Here is a 16,208-nt window from a genome sequence, read left to right as displayed (position 1 = left end):
TTGTAGCTGTGCACTGAAGATCAGCAGTGATGACCGTGTATCACCGGTTTTGATCTTGAAATGACATACGTACTTCTGATGGGAGACCCAAAACAGAGACTGAAAACCCCCATGCAGTTTAAAATCACTAAGGTACATTGAGCTTATCTCCAACAAAAGCCTAATAAACTGGTACAGGCATGTATTTCTTACTAAACGCTCTGCTGCTGATTATTTGCAACTTTTTATCCTGCATAACCTTGAAAGGGGAAAGCAGCTTTGGGTTGTTATTATTACTGCAGCAGAAATTACATCCTGTTTACAAGTTTTCCTCTCCCCCTCCCCTGCCCAGCACACAAGACAGAGAGCAAAAGCTAGCAGTGTGAGGCTCACACTTCATCAAAACTCAGGAGGAATATGATGATACGATACAAAGAGTTTAAACAAATTACATAATTTATAAATAAAAGCACTACTGACTCAACAGATTTCTTTCATTGCTTCCATTCCTATTAATGTTGCAGGGTCTGGAGTTATCTGACCCCTGAGCCACCTGAAGGCAATCTTGCATGAGGAAGTTATTTTAAAATGTTGCATGTTTTATTATTATTTTATATTTGTTGGTAGCTGCCCAGAGTGGCTGGGGCAACCCAGTAAAATGTGTGGGGCTAAAAATAGTAAAATTATCGTTTTGGAATGGGACGTCCCTGTATTCACCAGAGAAATGTTGAAGGGTATGCATAGGGTATCATGGCATCTTAAAAGAGGAGAGTGGCTAGTGGGGATCCTTAAGAGGAATGATTAGGGATAGCCGCCACCACTGAGCTTCCCCCAATACGCACACCCTCAGCATATGCTACCTGAGGCAGCTGCTTCATGCTGGCTAATAGTAGAGCTGGCCCTGTTGGACTAGGCCAAGAAAATGGCAACACCCGGTGACAGAACATAGAACAAGCCTTCCTGAAGATAAAATAAAGGTTGGGTGGCTTTGTGGAGCCCCCTGCTCAAGCAGCCAGTCCTTCAAATTTCATCATGCTGGGGGTAGCACTAACATTGATCTATGGGCCTGATCTATCCAGACCTAAATGAATTTGTGTGAAGGCCAGGGCTGAAGAGTTAGGGAGTGAATGCCACATGAAATGCCATTCCCTCACTGAAACAGGTTGCATCATTTTGACCCCCCACAATGAAACAAATGGTTGAAACTCCCCATTGTCACCCACGAATAGAGTGGTAAATTGTGGGTGGGGTGGTTTAGTTCTGTCCTAATCCCATGGTATAGTAGTATTTCACCTCAGCCTTCCCAAAGCAAGTAATGCTTCAGAGGTTTTGGACTACAACTCCCATCAGCTCTAGCCAGCACGGCCAATGAAGCCCAAAACATCTGGAAGGCATCAGTTTGAGGAAGGCTGTAGGGAACTTCCAGATGTCCTTTTTATTGAGCATTCATATCTGAGCTCATATTGGGGTGATTATACGTGATCCCACTTTCAATACCCTTTGCATCTGCAAATGTTTTGGGATGGTCATCCTGCTTCATTTGCAATAGGCACAGACTCCATAGTTTCCTGCTAAAGCCCAGCAACTTTTTCGTAGCACAAATGTTCAAATGTTCCTGGGTGTGTGTGTTGCCCACTTATGTCACACTACAGATCAAGAGTGACCTTCCAGATGGCAATAATAACCGAGTGACATTGGGAAAATGTTGCAAAACTATTAATAGAGTGGAATGGTATCCGGATGGCCCACTGTAACCCCCCCACTCATGCATTATTACTGTTTCGATGACATGTTGTCTCAAGGCAAATCTAAAAAAATGTAGTGTAAACACTGACAACTGGGAAACAGTGGCCTGTAAGCACTCCAGTTGGAGAGCAGCCTTTACCAAAGGTGTCATGGGCTTTGAAGACACTCGAACTCAGGACGCAAAGGAGAAACGTGCTAAGAGGAAGGCATGCTTGGCAAATCCACACAATGATCAATTCCCACCCGGAAACCAATGTCCCCACAGTGGAAGGACGTGTGGATCCAGAACTGGCCTCCACAGTCACCTACGGACTCACTGGTACAACCATGTTTATGGAAGACAACCTTACTCGGCTACGAGTGATTGCCAAAGAAGGGGGGGGGTCAAGATAATTCACAATATTTCTCATTTATGAGACTTTTATGGAAAACTGAAAGCTGATTAGTAAGGGTGGCCATATTTCAAAAGGAGAAAATCCAAACACAAAAGTGTATGGTTTTTTCTCCCAAAAGAATTTACACTACCAATATGGGCTGTCATACATCCAGATTTTCCTGGACATTTCTAAAATAATTAGAGTGACCATGTGAAAGCAGTGTTGATTATAACACAAACGTCCTGGCAGTGGAAGAAGGTTAATTTAACCAATTAGTTTATTTCATGAATACATAAACACCACTTCATTCTAATAAAACATCGAAGCGGTATGCAAAGAGATAAAACAATAAAACCAGGAAACAATTACAGTTGTGCTTTAAGATATGCAAGAGTTAAAATACTAGAACAGACTAAAATTACCTCAAGTTTCTATTTCACAAATGTGGAGGCTCCTGTCTAGCTGAATGCCCTCCTTCAGTTTGAGTGTGAATGAGGGAAAGAACATTCGGAAATAGATGTTGCATGGGACTTGTGATACAGAGCTAACTCTTGTTCCTAAAGAAAAAAGCAAATGCAGCATGTTGTTGTTTAGTCATTTAGTCGTGTCTGACTCTTCGTGACCCCATGGACCAGAGCACGCCAGGCACGCCAGGCACTCTTCCACTGCCTCCCGCAGTTTGGTCAGACTCATGTTTGTAGCTTCGAGAACACTGTCCAACCATCTCGTCCTCTGTCGTCCCCTTCTTCTTGTGCCCTCAATCTTTCCCAACATCAGGGTCTTTCAACATCAGGGTCTTTTCCAGGGAATAAATGCAGCGCATATATATATATATATGTGTGTGTGTGTGTATATATATATATATATACATACACACACACACACACACATACACACACACACACAGAGAGAGAGAGAGAGAGAGGGAGGGAGGGAGAGAAAGTGAATACTGCAGCCTGCATAAATTCTAACTTGAGACCATTCCTGCAAGCAGGTTCACATAGGTCACTAGTTTTTTCTAGTCTGACATCATATACAGAGCAATTCATTAGTGGACTGAAAGAATTATGAATAGGAAAAAGTCCATTTGTCCCAAAGTCTCCTTTCAGTATTGGTCTTAATTCTTATACTGTACATTGGATTGAGATACTAATTTTAAAAAGTAACTGAAGGGGTATCATGCTGGCATTCAGATTATTTCACTTAGGGTTTTTTTTAAAAAAGGTTAAGCCTAAAATTTATGGACTTTTAAAAATAAAAAACCTGATCATCTGCTGATTATTATCTTAATGTATTTTGGTGGTGGTTGTTTTAAAAATGGAAATGTATAATTCGCCAGATACTATATATCAAGCACTTAGTCAACATAGCGCATCTGTTTGCTACTAAATGGACTTTCCCCCTCTGCCTCAAGAGCTTTGGCCAGAACCCTCTGGGTGTCATCAGCAGCACCCGATATGCATTTCTGCAGCATGAAGTAGGTGCAAGGAAGCGAAATCCCTCCCGACAGAAGGCAGCCAAAGATGGGGAAATGCTCCCAGCGGTGATATTCATAAGCCGTCACTGAGAGTCCCACCAAGTCGGGCAGCACCCATAAAATGGCAGAGAACATCCCCAGGGACTGCATTGCTGCTTTAAGGGCTGTGCTTGTCTTTCCAACACACTGGGCCAGAGTTGCAAGGGATGGATTGTCCAGGCCAAAGTCTAGGAAGCACCAGGAGCGGAACTTACTAAACAGAAATATGGGGAGAAGGAAGGGAACTGGGCTTCCAAGAGTGACCAGCAAAACAAGCCTTTTGGTCCAAATCTTCTCCTCCACAGTGGTTTTCTTTTTCTTTAAGATAGGCAGGCAGATGCTAGGGAAGCAGAGCAGAAAGGCTTGCCTCTTCAGCCGCAAGAGATCGTTCTTCAGCATTTCCTGCAGAAGGGGAAAATCAAAGCAGTTGGCTTCCCAGTTGGAGACGATGAAGACTTGTGGGTCCCTCAATCCTTTGCAGTCCTCCTGGATGTGCAAGAGGACCTTCTTCTCATTGTAGTCAGATGGCTGTTGCCTCTTGGCGGCCGACAGGTCCAGGTCTGCTTTGGTGCGCACAAAGTAGAAGCTCTTGCCCATATCTTGGATCTCACGCACCATGTCAGAATGGGTGGAGCGGAAGCGCTGGGAGCCGACGACGATGAAGAAATCAAAGTGATTCAAATCGATCTCCTTCTCAAATTTGTCCTCCCCAAAAGTTGGCGTTCCCCTTCCGGAGTGGTCCCAAAGGATCACTTGCGGAAGTGTCGGGTGTGGGTAATCCTTGACTTGCACTGTCATCATCTGTATGCCAGTCGCAGCGGCATGCGGGTCATTGGCACGAAGACCCAGCATGGCATTGATGAAGGAGGACTTCCCGGAGCCGGGCTCTCCTACTACAGCAATGTGGAGCGGAGTGCTGTTGAAGAAGTGCAGTGGTTTTGCCAGCACGTGTGACACAGCGCTTGCCAAGTGGCCCTGAGAAATGGCTACCTCAAAGTCTTCCACCATTGTGGATCTCAGTGCGCTGAAGAGAAAAGAAGCAGGAAAATCTGGGGGTTCCCTTGGGGGTTCCCCAACTGGTGCCTCCCACCACTCCTCTGCTTCCAGCCAGCCCAGGACACAGGAGCAGAACCCAAGAGCCCTGAATACAAAGAGGGACATGAAGAAGGGGACTCTCAGCATTTTAAGAAACTGCACTTCCTGATTTTTGATTTTTTTTTTAGGTTGGGCAGCCACTCATCCTTTTTTAAACACCCCCCCTTGTGAAGTCTTCCCTCAGCCTCCTCTCCTCTCCCTTCTCCTTGGGAGTCTTCTGGCAGCCACTGCTGCTGCTTGTAGTCTCTGAGCTGCCACCCCCCTGCCTTCAAGAGAGGTGCCTCCTCACACTGCCCCACAGGGGCCTGAGACTTGTCTGTCCATTCCCAAAACCAAGGACTGGTGGTCTGTCTGGGCTCCCTCGCCCACTTGCCTGCTTACCCTGAGGCCCCGCCTCAGCTCCTGGAAACCAGCACCCCCTGGCCAGCCCCAGAAGCACCATTCACCTGGGGAGCCTGTAGCCAGGGCTGCTGCAACAAACAGCTGTGCATGCCTCTGGGAGGCAAGACCCAAGAAGGCTTCAGAGGAGGAAGGGAATGAAAGAGGGACGGAGGCCAGTGTTGCCCACGGCACTTCTATCTGGAGCATGATTGGGTGTTTCCTGCCAACCAATCATACTGCTGCATTGTTCTAGGACCAATCAGACTGCTGCATTCTGAATCCTATTGTTCAAGGACCAATCAGACTGCTGCCTTTTGGATCCTATTATTCTAGGACCAATCTGACTGCTGAAGTTTGGATCCTATTCAACTCAGTACATAACAAACAGCTTCAAGCTACAAATGATTTACAAGATGGAGGACCTATAGTTTCCCCATTTAGCTTTCGTTTTCTCAGAAAGCACCTGTTTGAGCAGAGCTGTGTGCTGGGCAGGGGAGGTGGAGAGGAAAACTTGTAAACAGGATGTAATTTCTGCTCAGATATAATAAAAACCAAAAGCTACTTTCCCTTTCAAGGTTATGCAGGATAAAAAGTTGCAAATAATCAGCACCAGACCATTTAGTAAGAAATACGTGCCTGTACCAGTTTATTAGGCTTTTGTCAGAGATAAGCTCAAAGTACCTCGGTGATTTTAAACTGCATGGGGGTTTTCAGTCTCTGTTTGGGGTCTCCCATCAGAAGTATGTATGTCATTTCAAGATCAAAACCGGTGATACACGGTCATCACTTCTGATCTTCAGTACACAGATACAACAAGGCATAGCCTATCTGTGAGTTTATGCACATTCCCAGCCTATGGACCCTGACAGTGAAACCTGACAGGTCTGAGCATATGAACCCATATAACATGCCTTATGATGCTTTTCCATTCTCAGAGGAGGGCGACCAAGATGATCAAAGCTCTGGAAACCAAGCCTTATGAGGAACTGTTGAAGGAGCTGGATTGAGAGGAGATACGATAGCCATCTTCAAATATCTCTTTCCACACAAATATCTCTTTCCACACACATCCCCCAACACAGTTTCCTTGCAGACCAGGCAGGCAAGTAGCATCTGCATCTGCAAAGCCAACAGAGAAGTGTCTGCAGCGGGAATCTCTTGTCCCACACTCTGAGTGCCAGCAGTGGCAATTTTAATCTGAAATCTTTTGACACCCTGTACTGCAGTAAGAGTTCAGAAATGACTGACGCTAATAAAATTCCCTATGGCAGAATGCTGCTAACACTATGGGTCTTTTGGACTCTGAGATATGATAAAAAAATAAATAAACTGGTGCAATCATGTATTGCTCAGCAACAGAGCAATAAATCCTCTCTTGCTGATTACTTATTTACCCCGCTTAATCTTGGAAAGGGGAAAGTAGTCGTGGCTTTTTGTTATTCTGGAGCATAAATTACACCCCCGCTTGACCAGCACACAGCTCTGCTCAAACAGGTGATTTCTGAGAAAACAAAACTTAAATGTGGTCGCCCTAAGATGAACCCAACGCACTTATCGCGTGTCTATTTTGCTACTAAGGCAGGATGGGAAGCCCCCCAGAGCCATCTCTGAGGGTGGACCATCCTATTAGGTCCCCCAGCTCTGCAGAGGGGAAAAGATGCTGAAGGTCTAAATCTCAACAGGAAGTGACCTGACCATGACAAGGCACTGATGTCAGAATGCCCCACTTTGAGATTACGCTCTTCTTGCCCAGTTGAGAAAACAAGGTCCAGAGTGTAGCCTGCCACATGGGTTGAGCTGTTGACATGTTGGGACAGCCCCATGGTTGTCATGGCAACAATGAGGTCCTAAGCCACCCCAGAGCTGGTCACCTTGGCATGGATGCTGAAGTCCCCTCAAACCAGCAGTCTATGACTCCTCAACACCCCCCCCCCAGAAGCTCTTTTGGCTCAGGCAAGGAGACTGCTGGGCTACAAGACAGGTAGTAAGTGTAGCAGGAGACCCCCCCTTCATTGCAACGTAATGCACAAGCACCACACACACACACACACACACACACACACCTCCCACCTCCCTGAGCCTGGAGATGTCCCTTCTAGAGGGGCATCCCCTAAAAGCCTTCCGTAAATAAGGAAGTGCTAGCTTGACAGCTCCGCACGGAACCCTTTTATTTTCATGTATTTTCCCGTAACACTCTACCTCGCCCTATCCTTATTATGGGTAGACCAACTGCCTGAACTCGGGGTCAATCAGCTGCTGTTCCAGCCAATCAGCGTTACTGAACAGCGCCCCTTGTGGCGGCCACGCAGATACTGCAGGCAGCAGGCGCCCGCTTCTCTGTCTTTGACAGACCTCAAATACAAAGTTTCCGAGTCCAATTGACCGTGACTGATTTAATCAAAATGCTGCAAACCTCTTCCGGGAAGGCGAAGGTGCTTTGAACTTCAAGGACAGTATTCTTCATAAATTCTCCATAAATCAGCCGTATATCGGATCTTCACTGGACCACTTTTATTTTGCTTCATATTACAAGGACTATCAAAGGGGGGTGGCCTGATACCAGTCAGCCATAATCCCTTGACCAAGCAGGCACGTACTCTGCAGCCCTTCCCAGTTGACATGGCAACCTTGATAGTCATCTTGATGGGCTCAGACAGAAGACTATCAAGGACACAACGAACTGCATACATTAGTGTATTCAACACAGACTCTGACAAAGGGACCGTGACTGGATTCCCCTCAGGGGGCAGGAAACTGCACCTTTCCCTTTGTTTCCTGAAAATGACTCATGTGAAGGAAGAGAAGGGGCTCCGGCCAGGTGTCAGGATACTCAGATTACCTGTACAACCCCTCCCCAACTCCTCCTATTTTTAATATAGTCATGATGTAAATATGATGTATTTCTAGAGGTGTAACTTAGGGGATTAGGAGCTAATAAAAGTTGGGGTCTTCCTTTGTTCTGGGCTTCCATCTTGCTTCACCTTGTGGGCGGTGGGAGTCCTGTCGCGACAGTCTTTTTTCAATAAAGACCAAGCCTACAGGCTGCTGATTTGCTTCAAATTGCTCTGGTTGGTGTCTTGATTTTACCCAAGGGAGCCCTCGGATTTTCCGGTAACAGAAGGATATCAAACGCCATTAAGACTGTATGTTTTAAAACAATTTCTAGCCCCTGTGGAAACTTGTGTGTGCAGGCAACTCTCCCTGGCCACCTAACCCAGAATGTCTCACTTTGAGAGATGACGCTTTCAGCATCCTCAGCTAGATTATTCAGGAAGCTTGACAGCATCCAGTAAGTGATGGCAAAAGACACCCCTGCTACTACCAAGCTTCTAAATAGCGAAAGCGGGAATAATTCTTTTGCATAATCGATTATTTTCTTTATAACCAGATCCCTGGTCATTTCTTTCCTCTGAGGATACTTAATCACAGCCTTCAGTTCTTCAACAGGCTTCCTGGCCAATCTGGCCAGCCTAACTAAGGAGCCATCATCCAGCTCAAATCTCTTGTAGAAGGCAACCAGGGACCCAAGCAAGAGGGCAACATCACAAGCCAGAGGAAGGCCTGGAAGGGGAATCTCATTGATGCCAGCAGATGCCAGGGATATTTTCCACAGGTGGCTCTTCAGTGCAGATTTCTTCTTTTCTATGACCTCAGATGAAAAGTTGGGAAGGCTTCAGGCAGGACAGATCTTTCTCCAAGGTCTCCACCAGTCAGGGGAAGTCATACTTGCCAAGGTCCCAGGAGGAGATCAAAAGGACTTGAGGGATGGTGTTCCTGAAGCACTTCTCAAGCTGCTTCTTGAAGTCATTCCTCATCTTTTCAAGGACTTCCTCTTCACTGAAGGTATTTGGGTAAGACCTTTCCATGATGCTTATCCATTCTCAGAATTTTCTGCAATGCAAATGGGTCATGTGACAAATGATGTGCAGGAGGCCCGCAGTAGACAAGTTAGTGTCGAAAGGGCTCCCTTTAAGCAGAATAGTGTATCTCTGCACATGCTAATGCAATCCTTTCACTGCCCCCCCCATATCTATTTTAATCCAAATAACAGGAGAGGTCTATGCAGAGAGCAGGTTGGAAGAAAGAACTTGACGCACTTCAGACATGAGGCAGAACCTTGTTGTCATTGCATTCTTATATTAAATATCTGTGCCCAGTGCGCATCTGATGTACTGCAGATGCTGGTCTGGTTGTGCAACCATGGACGTCACATGCCCTGATCAGCCGAATTCTCCTCATAGCGCTGCTCTGCTCCCCCAGCCTGCCATTTACACCCCAGCCTATGGATTTTATCCAACATTACTCATGCTCAGAGCACACCGGCTGAAATGAATGCACCTGATTAACTAGAAGGTTAAAAAAACTGGGAAATTTGTAGCTCCTTTGCAAATGTTCTACATTGCAGTAGTAGGAAGGCCAGGTTCTGGGTAGTCCTCTTCCATCAATGCCCCGCTGCTTAAATGCAGACGACTCAGGTGCTGCTGAGACTGGCACAGAGGCAACAACAGCAGAGGTGAAGGATTACTTCCATGGGATGCTTCCACAGGTGATCCTTTGGGACTTCCCAGAAAAGGCAGCATCCCCGCTGGCCACCGGGCTGCTTGGACTCTGGCCAGGAATGCGGCTTCGGCTGTTTGTTGCGATCTTATCTCATCCTCGCTGGTTACCTTCGCTTTCTTTTTTGCTTTTAGTGGTGTGAAGATCAGGAGGAAGAGGGTATAAAAGAGAGGCACACAATGAGAGAAGGTAAGAGAAAAGCGCCAGAAACCTCGAAGCAAAACCTCCGAGAAGACGACTGAGCTTGGCTGCAAAAAATCGATCTGGCAGCAGGTAAGGAGTTGAACTTTTCTCATGATTTCCGGTTTTTTGTGGGGTTTTTTAGCTTGTTTGCGTTAAAGGAGATTCTGAGCTTCTTGCTTGGCAGAACAATTGTTGTTGCTGGGTTTTTTTTTACCTTTTACTTTTTTATTTTTACCTTTTACCTTTTTTCCTTTTTATTGTTATTACATTAATTCTATTATAGCTATTGTGATATTATATTATATTATATTATATTATATTATATTATATTATATTATATTATATTATCATATTATATCCAGTTTTTTTCTTTAAAAATGTTTAGGGGTACTCTCATTTGACCATCCAAAACCACCTTTTTATAGTTCAAGTCGGGGGAAATAAATACAATAAATGGACAGAAGTGCAAAGAATATGCATTACCTCATATTACACAGCTGACAGCTCACAGTAACTTCCACATTGGCATGAAATTGTGTGCACTAACATCTTCCTGATTCTTTTCTGGGAAAGGAAAGGAAGCCGCCATCGGAGGTGGTAACAACAAAATGTTTAGGGGTATGTATAGCCCTGCGTCCCCCCCCAAAAAGACTGATCATATCATATTGTAAACAATTATATTATTACCAGCAATGATGTTCTAGAAGGCTGCGCTTCTTCTCCGCGTCAAAGGGAATAAATAACATGCCACAAGTAGGTAGTGCTACTTTTAGAGTTTTAAGTAACTGCCCTGAAGCCAATGCAACCGGTCTCCCTTTCGTGTGTTAATTCAATATATCCCTCTGCAGAGCCCCCCCCCCAGTTGATGGATATTAAGACTACAAGAAAGCAGCAGGACCACAGCTGCGCCCCAGCACTTGCTGACGTGCAAAAATGGCATCTGTGAGCTACTTCTGATTAGAGAAACTGCATGGCAAGGGTTCAAGGCAGGGCAGAAGATGCTGGAGCTACTCTCGGTTCAGGGTAGGTGCTGCCTAATGAGCCTGGATAGCTCAGTGGGTTAGACCGTGGTGCTGATAACACCAAGGTTGCAGGTCCCTGTATGGACCAGCTGCATATTCCTGCATTGCAGGGGGTTGGACTAGATGATCCCCAGGGTCCCTTACAACTCTACAGTGCTATGTTTCTACGACTTTCCCAAGTCGCCCTTTCGGGGCTTTCCGTATCCTTCCATGACTGTGGTACGAAATATGAAACTTCCCTTCTCCATGCACCTTAGTCCTGCTGCAAAATCACCTCCCCATATCAATTAGGACAGACAGACAGACAGACAGACAGACAGACAGACAGACGAACAAACAAAACTCCACTGATAACACCCACACTTAAGTATCATGCAGTTAGGTCCTCGGATGTCTTTAATTCTAAAAAGGATTTTATGCTCTTTTTTTCTTTTGGTTGTATTTCATTTATTTATTTGTTATATTTATATAGCTTTCAGGACAAGATAATGTTGCTGATAATGGGTTGTCTTCAACTAACATTTACTCAGTGTAAATCTATTAAAATTAATGGACCTTAGGCATGGTTATTAATTTTATTCAGTCATTGCTAAATAAAAGTTAGTTGACAAGAACCCAATGTGGATATTTTCCCTAGTATTAATGACCTTTAAGAATATTTCTGGGCTCTTTCTGCATCACTTATTTTGACCCTCTGACTCCTTTCTTTTTTACCTCCCCCTTCATGACATTTCTAAAAATATTCTTCTTTTTACTGGTGAGTTTTGTAAAAGTGGCAGGACAAGACTTGGCCAGAATATACGAGGGATATGCACAGTGCACTGACTTATTTATTTATTTATGAAGTGTTTTATCCAAAGTTTTAGCCAAAAAGGGGAATCTTTAGTGGGGTGTAAATGCTTCCTTTAGACACATCTCTAGAGGAATGAATAATTTGAGTTCAAAAAAGACCCACATCCCACATAAACATGTTTTAAGGGTTATGTGTGAATGCATGCACATAGAGATTTCTGAGAGATTGACAACAGGCACAATTCTTCACTTTATTGAAATACTACCAACTGCTGCTCAAACAACCCACTGGTCTTAGAGATATGTCCTATGTAAATTGATTTCCCCCCCATAAACCATGGATTGTAAATATGTCCATAAAAGTGTGTTGAAGGCTATCATTTAACTATTGTAATTTTCTTTTCTTTCACAGATAAACTGAGCCACAAGGAATCACTGTCATGGATCCTGCCCTAACAACAGTAACAACAGAAAAACAATATGTTGAAACAACAGAAACCATAAGAATAAACCTTGCTCAAGTGAAGTCTGCTTTCAAAAGAAAAACATTTGAAGCTGTTTCAGCTGAAGCTAAAGAGCAGTCAAATTTATTAAATAACACCACATTGGAAATTGCCATCACAGGAAGATCTGGTGCCGGGAAATCATCTTTTGTCAATGCCCTGCGGGGAATGAAAGACCATGAAAAGGGTGCAGCTCTGACTGGGCTGATAGAAACAACAATGGTGCCACAAGAATATACACACCCCGCATTCCCCAAAGTCAAAATTTGGGATCTACCAGGACTTGGAAAAAATGAATTTAATGCAAAGGAATACCTAAAGAAGGTCAATTTCAGCAAGTATGATTTTTTCATCATCATCGCCTCAGATCGCTTCACTATACATGAAACCAAATTGGCTCTTGAGATCCGTAAAAATAAGAAGAAATTCTACTATGTGCGCAGCAAAGTGGATATCGATATAGAAAACTACAGGCGGTCAAAACGCATCTATGAGGGGGACATCCATGAGATGATGCTGTGTGAGGAGAAGACTCTTGACATTATACGGAAAGATAGCTATGAGAAATTGAAGGAGTTAGGTGAGTCTTCTCCAAGGGTCTTTCTAATATCGAATTGGGATTTCAGCAAGTATGATTTCCCCCTGCTTCAAGAGACCTTTGAAAAGGAACAGGACGAAATCAAGAGAGATGTTTTAATTATGTCTCTTCCAATTTTAACAAAAGATAGCATTAAAAAGAAAAAGGCTGCTATGGAGAGCCTGATATGGAAAAAAGCCATGGTGAGTTGTTCTGTTGGGTTGATTCCTGTCCCATTCCTCTCGCTTGGTTGTGACATTGCCATTGTGGCTGTGACAATGAGGGATATCTGCAAAGTTTTTGGCTTGGATGAAGATTCCCTCAATATACTAGCAAATCGTGTGGGGAAACCTGTTGAGGAGTTGAAATCTGCTATTGAACATACCCCAAGCACTGGTATGATCACAACAGAATTCGTCATGGATATCTTGAAGAGGTCAGCAATGTGGGGAGCAATCACAGCGGTAGAGGCGGTTCTGGATTTCATACCTGTGTTGGGGTCTCTCTATGGTGGGGGCAGTTCTTTTGCTACCACATTCTACTTGCTGAAGAATTTCCTGGAAAACGCTGTGAAAGATGCAGAGAAAGTTCTGGCAAAGGCTGCTGAGCCCAAGAAATGCAAGTAAACAGCCAATACATCTACCTGGGAAGAGACATCCAGGTACAACATGCATTATTTCATCTTTCTACCACAGCACCAACCCATTGCTTTCTTCACAAGTTCGTCTTCTGGTTTTGCAACATGGCATCCTAACATGCTCCCTTTATTACTCTTCAGCTCAGCACTCGTAGGGTTGCCATATTTCAAAAAGTGAAAATCTAGAGACAAAAGTTGTTGAGCTTATTGTGGGGGGGGGGGCAAAGTTATAGAGATGGGGAGGGCAAAGTTGATGAGATTTTTTTGACAAAATCTCCCAAAAACAAAAGAGGTTTTTGAGCTATTTTAAAGGAAATCTACCCAAAAAAACAACACTTCTGACATTTCACAAACCTTTTTACCAATTTTCAAGAATTCTGCCTGGACACTACTTCCAACGGATGAATCCCACACATATGGCAGCCCTATTGTAACAACGCTTAATCAGTAGCCTGCCTGGGCAATTTTTATCCAGTTTAGAGGTTTCTTATCTCCTACATGTCAGGGTTAAAACATGGATGTCTCCCCCTCCGACATGGAGCAAATTCACAGCAGCAAAGCATAAAGAATGGAGAAAAGAAGAGAAGAGAAATGGCTTCAAAGAGTTCTGTTGCTGATACGCTTAAGTTAATTGTGATGCAGAATTAATGTCTGAAGGATAATATAGCAAAGGTGAATATTAAAATTACAGCCCTGGATCAAAAAGTTACTGATCTTAATGAGGAGATATCAAAATCTGAAGCAGTTGAAATTAAACAAGATCTAACACAGATATCGTCTTGGGTGGGATCCTGCGAGACATGCTTATCCATGCAAAAATATACTATATAGTTTTGTAGCCTTTAGTATATTTTATGGTTATTTTGTTATTGCTGCTTTTTAAAATGTTTTAATGTATTCTCTCTCTCCTTTGCTTGCTATTCTTTTCTTGTCTCTTATTTACTTAATCTCAATAAAATAATAAATATTAAAATTATAAGAAATGTTTTTTTCTGAATCCTCCCTACTGCAATTATTTCCCCAACTGTTCTAATTTTTATTTTAAAAAATCATTTAATCCAGGCATGGGAAAGCTATAGGTGTCAAAATTTAGGTGTCCTAACCTGAACCACAAACCTGTTTTCTCTCAGCCTCCTTGTTGTAATGATTAATCTTTTCTTTTCTTCACCAGCTGGGTGGGTGGGTAGGGGAAGCCTGAGCCTTTGGGGAGGGTTTTTTCTCTGGAAGTAAGCATACACATACCCACAAATTTCCTTGTATTTTGGAATGCTATGAAACTGAGAAAGACTGGTTCATCTTCAACATTGTTGGAGTCAAGGGAGTTTTGGGTGTCCTCCTGCCACAAAAAACTCCAGATAGGTGCTTCATATTATTTCTTTGTTTTTGTTTTGTTTTGTTTTTGAGGGATATGTGCTTTTTATTTTCCATTTTTTGTTTCCTGGTCTTTGAGAAAACAAAGAAACCAGAGACAACATCATCAGAAGAAACAAGACTTCAAATCAGGTCTCTGTCCATATCAGAGCTTGGAACTAGTTCAAGTTCAACATGTCTGTAAAAGAACTAATTCCCATTCATGTTCATCCCTTTATGAAACAAACCAAATCTCTTTATGTTCAGTTCACTTCAAGTTCATCCAAATTATCCTTGGCAAAAATATTCTAAAGCATTTAGAAAGTGACAATGAACTTGAAGATGAGCCAGAAATCATTCTTCGTTTTGCCCCAACATCAACTTAATTCATCTTCAGTTTACCCAGAAATTATGGGAACTACTTTCACATGTAGTTCAGATGTTTTTCAAACTAATTCAGTGCACATTGAACTTGTTCATTCCAAGCACTAGCCAATTGTTTTTGAGATTGTTATGGTCCATATGTGATTTTATCAGCTGCTGAGATAAAAATCCAAGTTTTTCCAGCTGTTGGAGGTGGTTACACTGACAGCTACTAGCAGCTACACTAAGAGGTGGCTATGTATTGGCTATGCATCAAGCTGGGAGTCAGCAACACCAGCTCTTATTTGTGGAATGAGTTTAGCCCTCCTCAGAATGCAGCTTTTCTGTAAAGCCTTACAGCAACATCCTTGGAGGTTGAAATGTTCCCCCACTGGCTGCCAACACAAATAAACATACAAAGTAATATAGTTTTTATTGACAAATAGCGAAAGACTGTCACGGTCCGGGTTACAGGCAGTCGGAGTCCTGGCTCAGTACGTCGGGATAGGGGTAGAGGACGGGAAGCAGGAATCAGCAGTCCAGGGGTCAGGAAGCCAAGAGTCCACGAATCGGGAAACCGGGAGCACGGAAGCCAAGAGTCCGGGGGTCAGGAAACCAGGAGTCAGGAAACCGAAGCACAGCTAGTTGGGTAGCGTGTTGCTGTGGCAAAGAGGCAGAAGGAAATGCTGGTCTTATATACCCCTCCTGACCCCTGCCACCAGGTGCTAGGAGTCTTCTGTCAAGCCTCCCCTGTGCGGCAGCGCCTTGCCCTTCCAGGCCAAACTCAGGAAGGCCCCAATCCTGCAAAGCCCTACCAGTCACAGGGCCAGGCTCCTGCACACACTCCTGACAAACACATTCCAACTCACCAGGTGTGACCAAGTATCTGTGCATTAATTACTCTGTACTCTCTCTGCTTATATCTGTGTTTTGGGTTCCAGACAACTCTAACCAAATAAAGCTCTGTGTCCCCATTCATTATAATGAGGAATCAAATAATCCCCTTTTGGCCAAAGTGGGTGAAATTTGCAGGCATAGGAGACCCTACAAATTGGATTGAGCCTACCTAAATCCAGGGGATCTTTGTGGAGGAAGTTAAGTGGGTTTACTTTCCTCCATACTTATTTGAT

The 16,208-nt window shown here is 43.8% G+C and overlaps 5 protein-coding genes across 5 annotated transcripts in view; 3 read left to right on the top strand and 2 right to left on the bottom strand.

The window, feature by feature from the left end:
* The window catches only part of LOC128418415 (interferon-inducible GTPase 5-like), a 175,179-nt gene extending 161,020 nt beyond the window's left edge, over nucleotides 1-14,159 (top strand). The window contains exon 2 of the mRNA XM_053398064.1: nucleotides 12,061-14,159. Coding sequence (XP_053254039.1) covers nucleotides 12,089-13,354 — 1,266 coding nt within the window. The 5' untranslated portion in view covers nucleotides 12,061-12,088 and the 3' untranslated portion in view covers nucleotides 13,355-14,159. The remainder of the gene's footprint in view (nucleotides 1-12,060) is intronic.
* Nucleotides 1-16,208, bottom strand: part of LOC128418419 (interferon-inducible GTPase 5-like) — a 169,620-nt gene that overhangs the window by 25,629 nt on the left and 127,783 nt on the right. The window lies entirely within an intron of this gene.
* LOC128418426 (interferon-inducible GTPase 5-like) overlaps nucleotides 1-16,208 on the top strand; it is a 219,045-nt gene that overhangs the window by 105,331 nt on the left and 97,506 nt on the right. The gene's annotated exons all lie outside the window — the stretch shown is intronic.
* On the bottom strand, nucleotides 3,390-4,630 carry LOC128418435 (interferon-inducible GTPase 5-like). Its single transcript, XM_053398102.1, has one exon. It carries the CDS (start codon nucleotides 4,624-4,626, stop codon nucleotides 3,460-3,462), a length of 1,167 nt encoding a protein of 388 aa, XP_053254077.1. The 5' UTR covers nucleotides 4,627-4,630; the 3' UTR covers nucleotides 3,390-3,459.
* Nucleotides 9,302-16,208, top strand: part of LOC128418433 (interferon-inducible GTPase 5-like) — a 49,213-nt gene continuing 42,306 nt past the window's right edge. Inside the window, exon 1 of the mRNA XM_053398099.1 lies at nucleotides 9,302-9,924. The gene's annotated coding sequence lies outside the window, so the exon portion shown is untranslated. The remainder of the gene's footprint in view (nucleotides 9,925-16,208) is intronic.

This window comes from Podarcis raffonei, chromosome 8, assembly GCF_027172205.1.
Source record: "Podarcis raffonei isolate rPodRaf1 chromosome 8, rPodRaf1.pri, whole genome shotgun sequence".
Classification (NCBI taxonomy): Eukaryota; Metazoa; Chordata; class Lepidosauria; order Squamata; family Lacertidae; genus Podarcis; species Podarcis raffonei.
This window is presented reverse-complemented; position numbering and strand designations above follow the sequence as displayed.

Coding starts and splice junctions, on each gene's coding strand:
- LOC128418435 (XM_053398102.1), bottom strand. CDS start 4,626: ATGGTGGAAGACTTTGAGGTAGCCATTTCTCAGGGCCACTTGGCAAGC.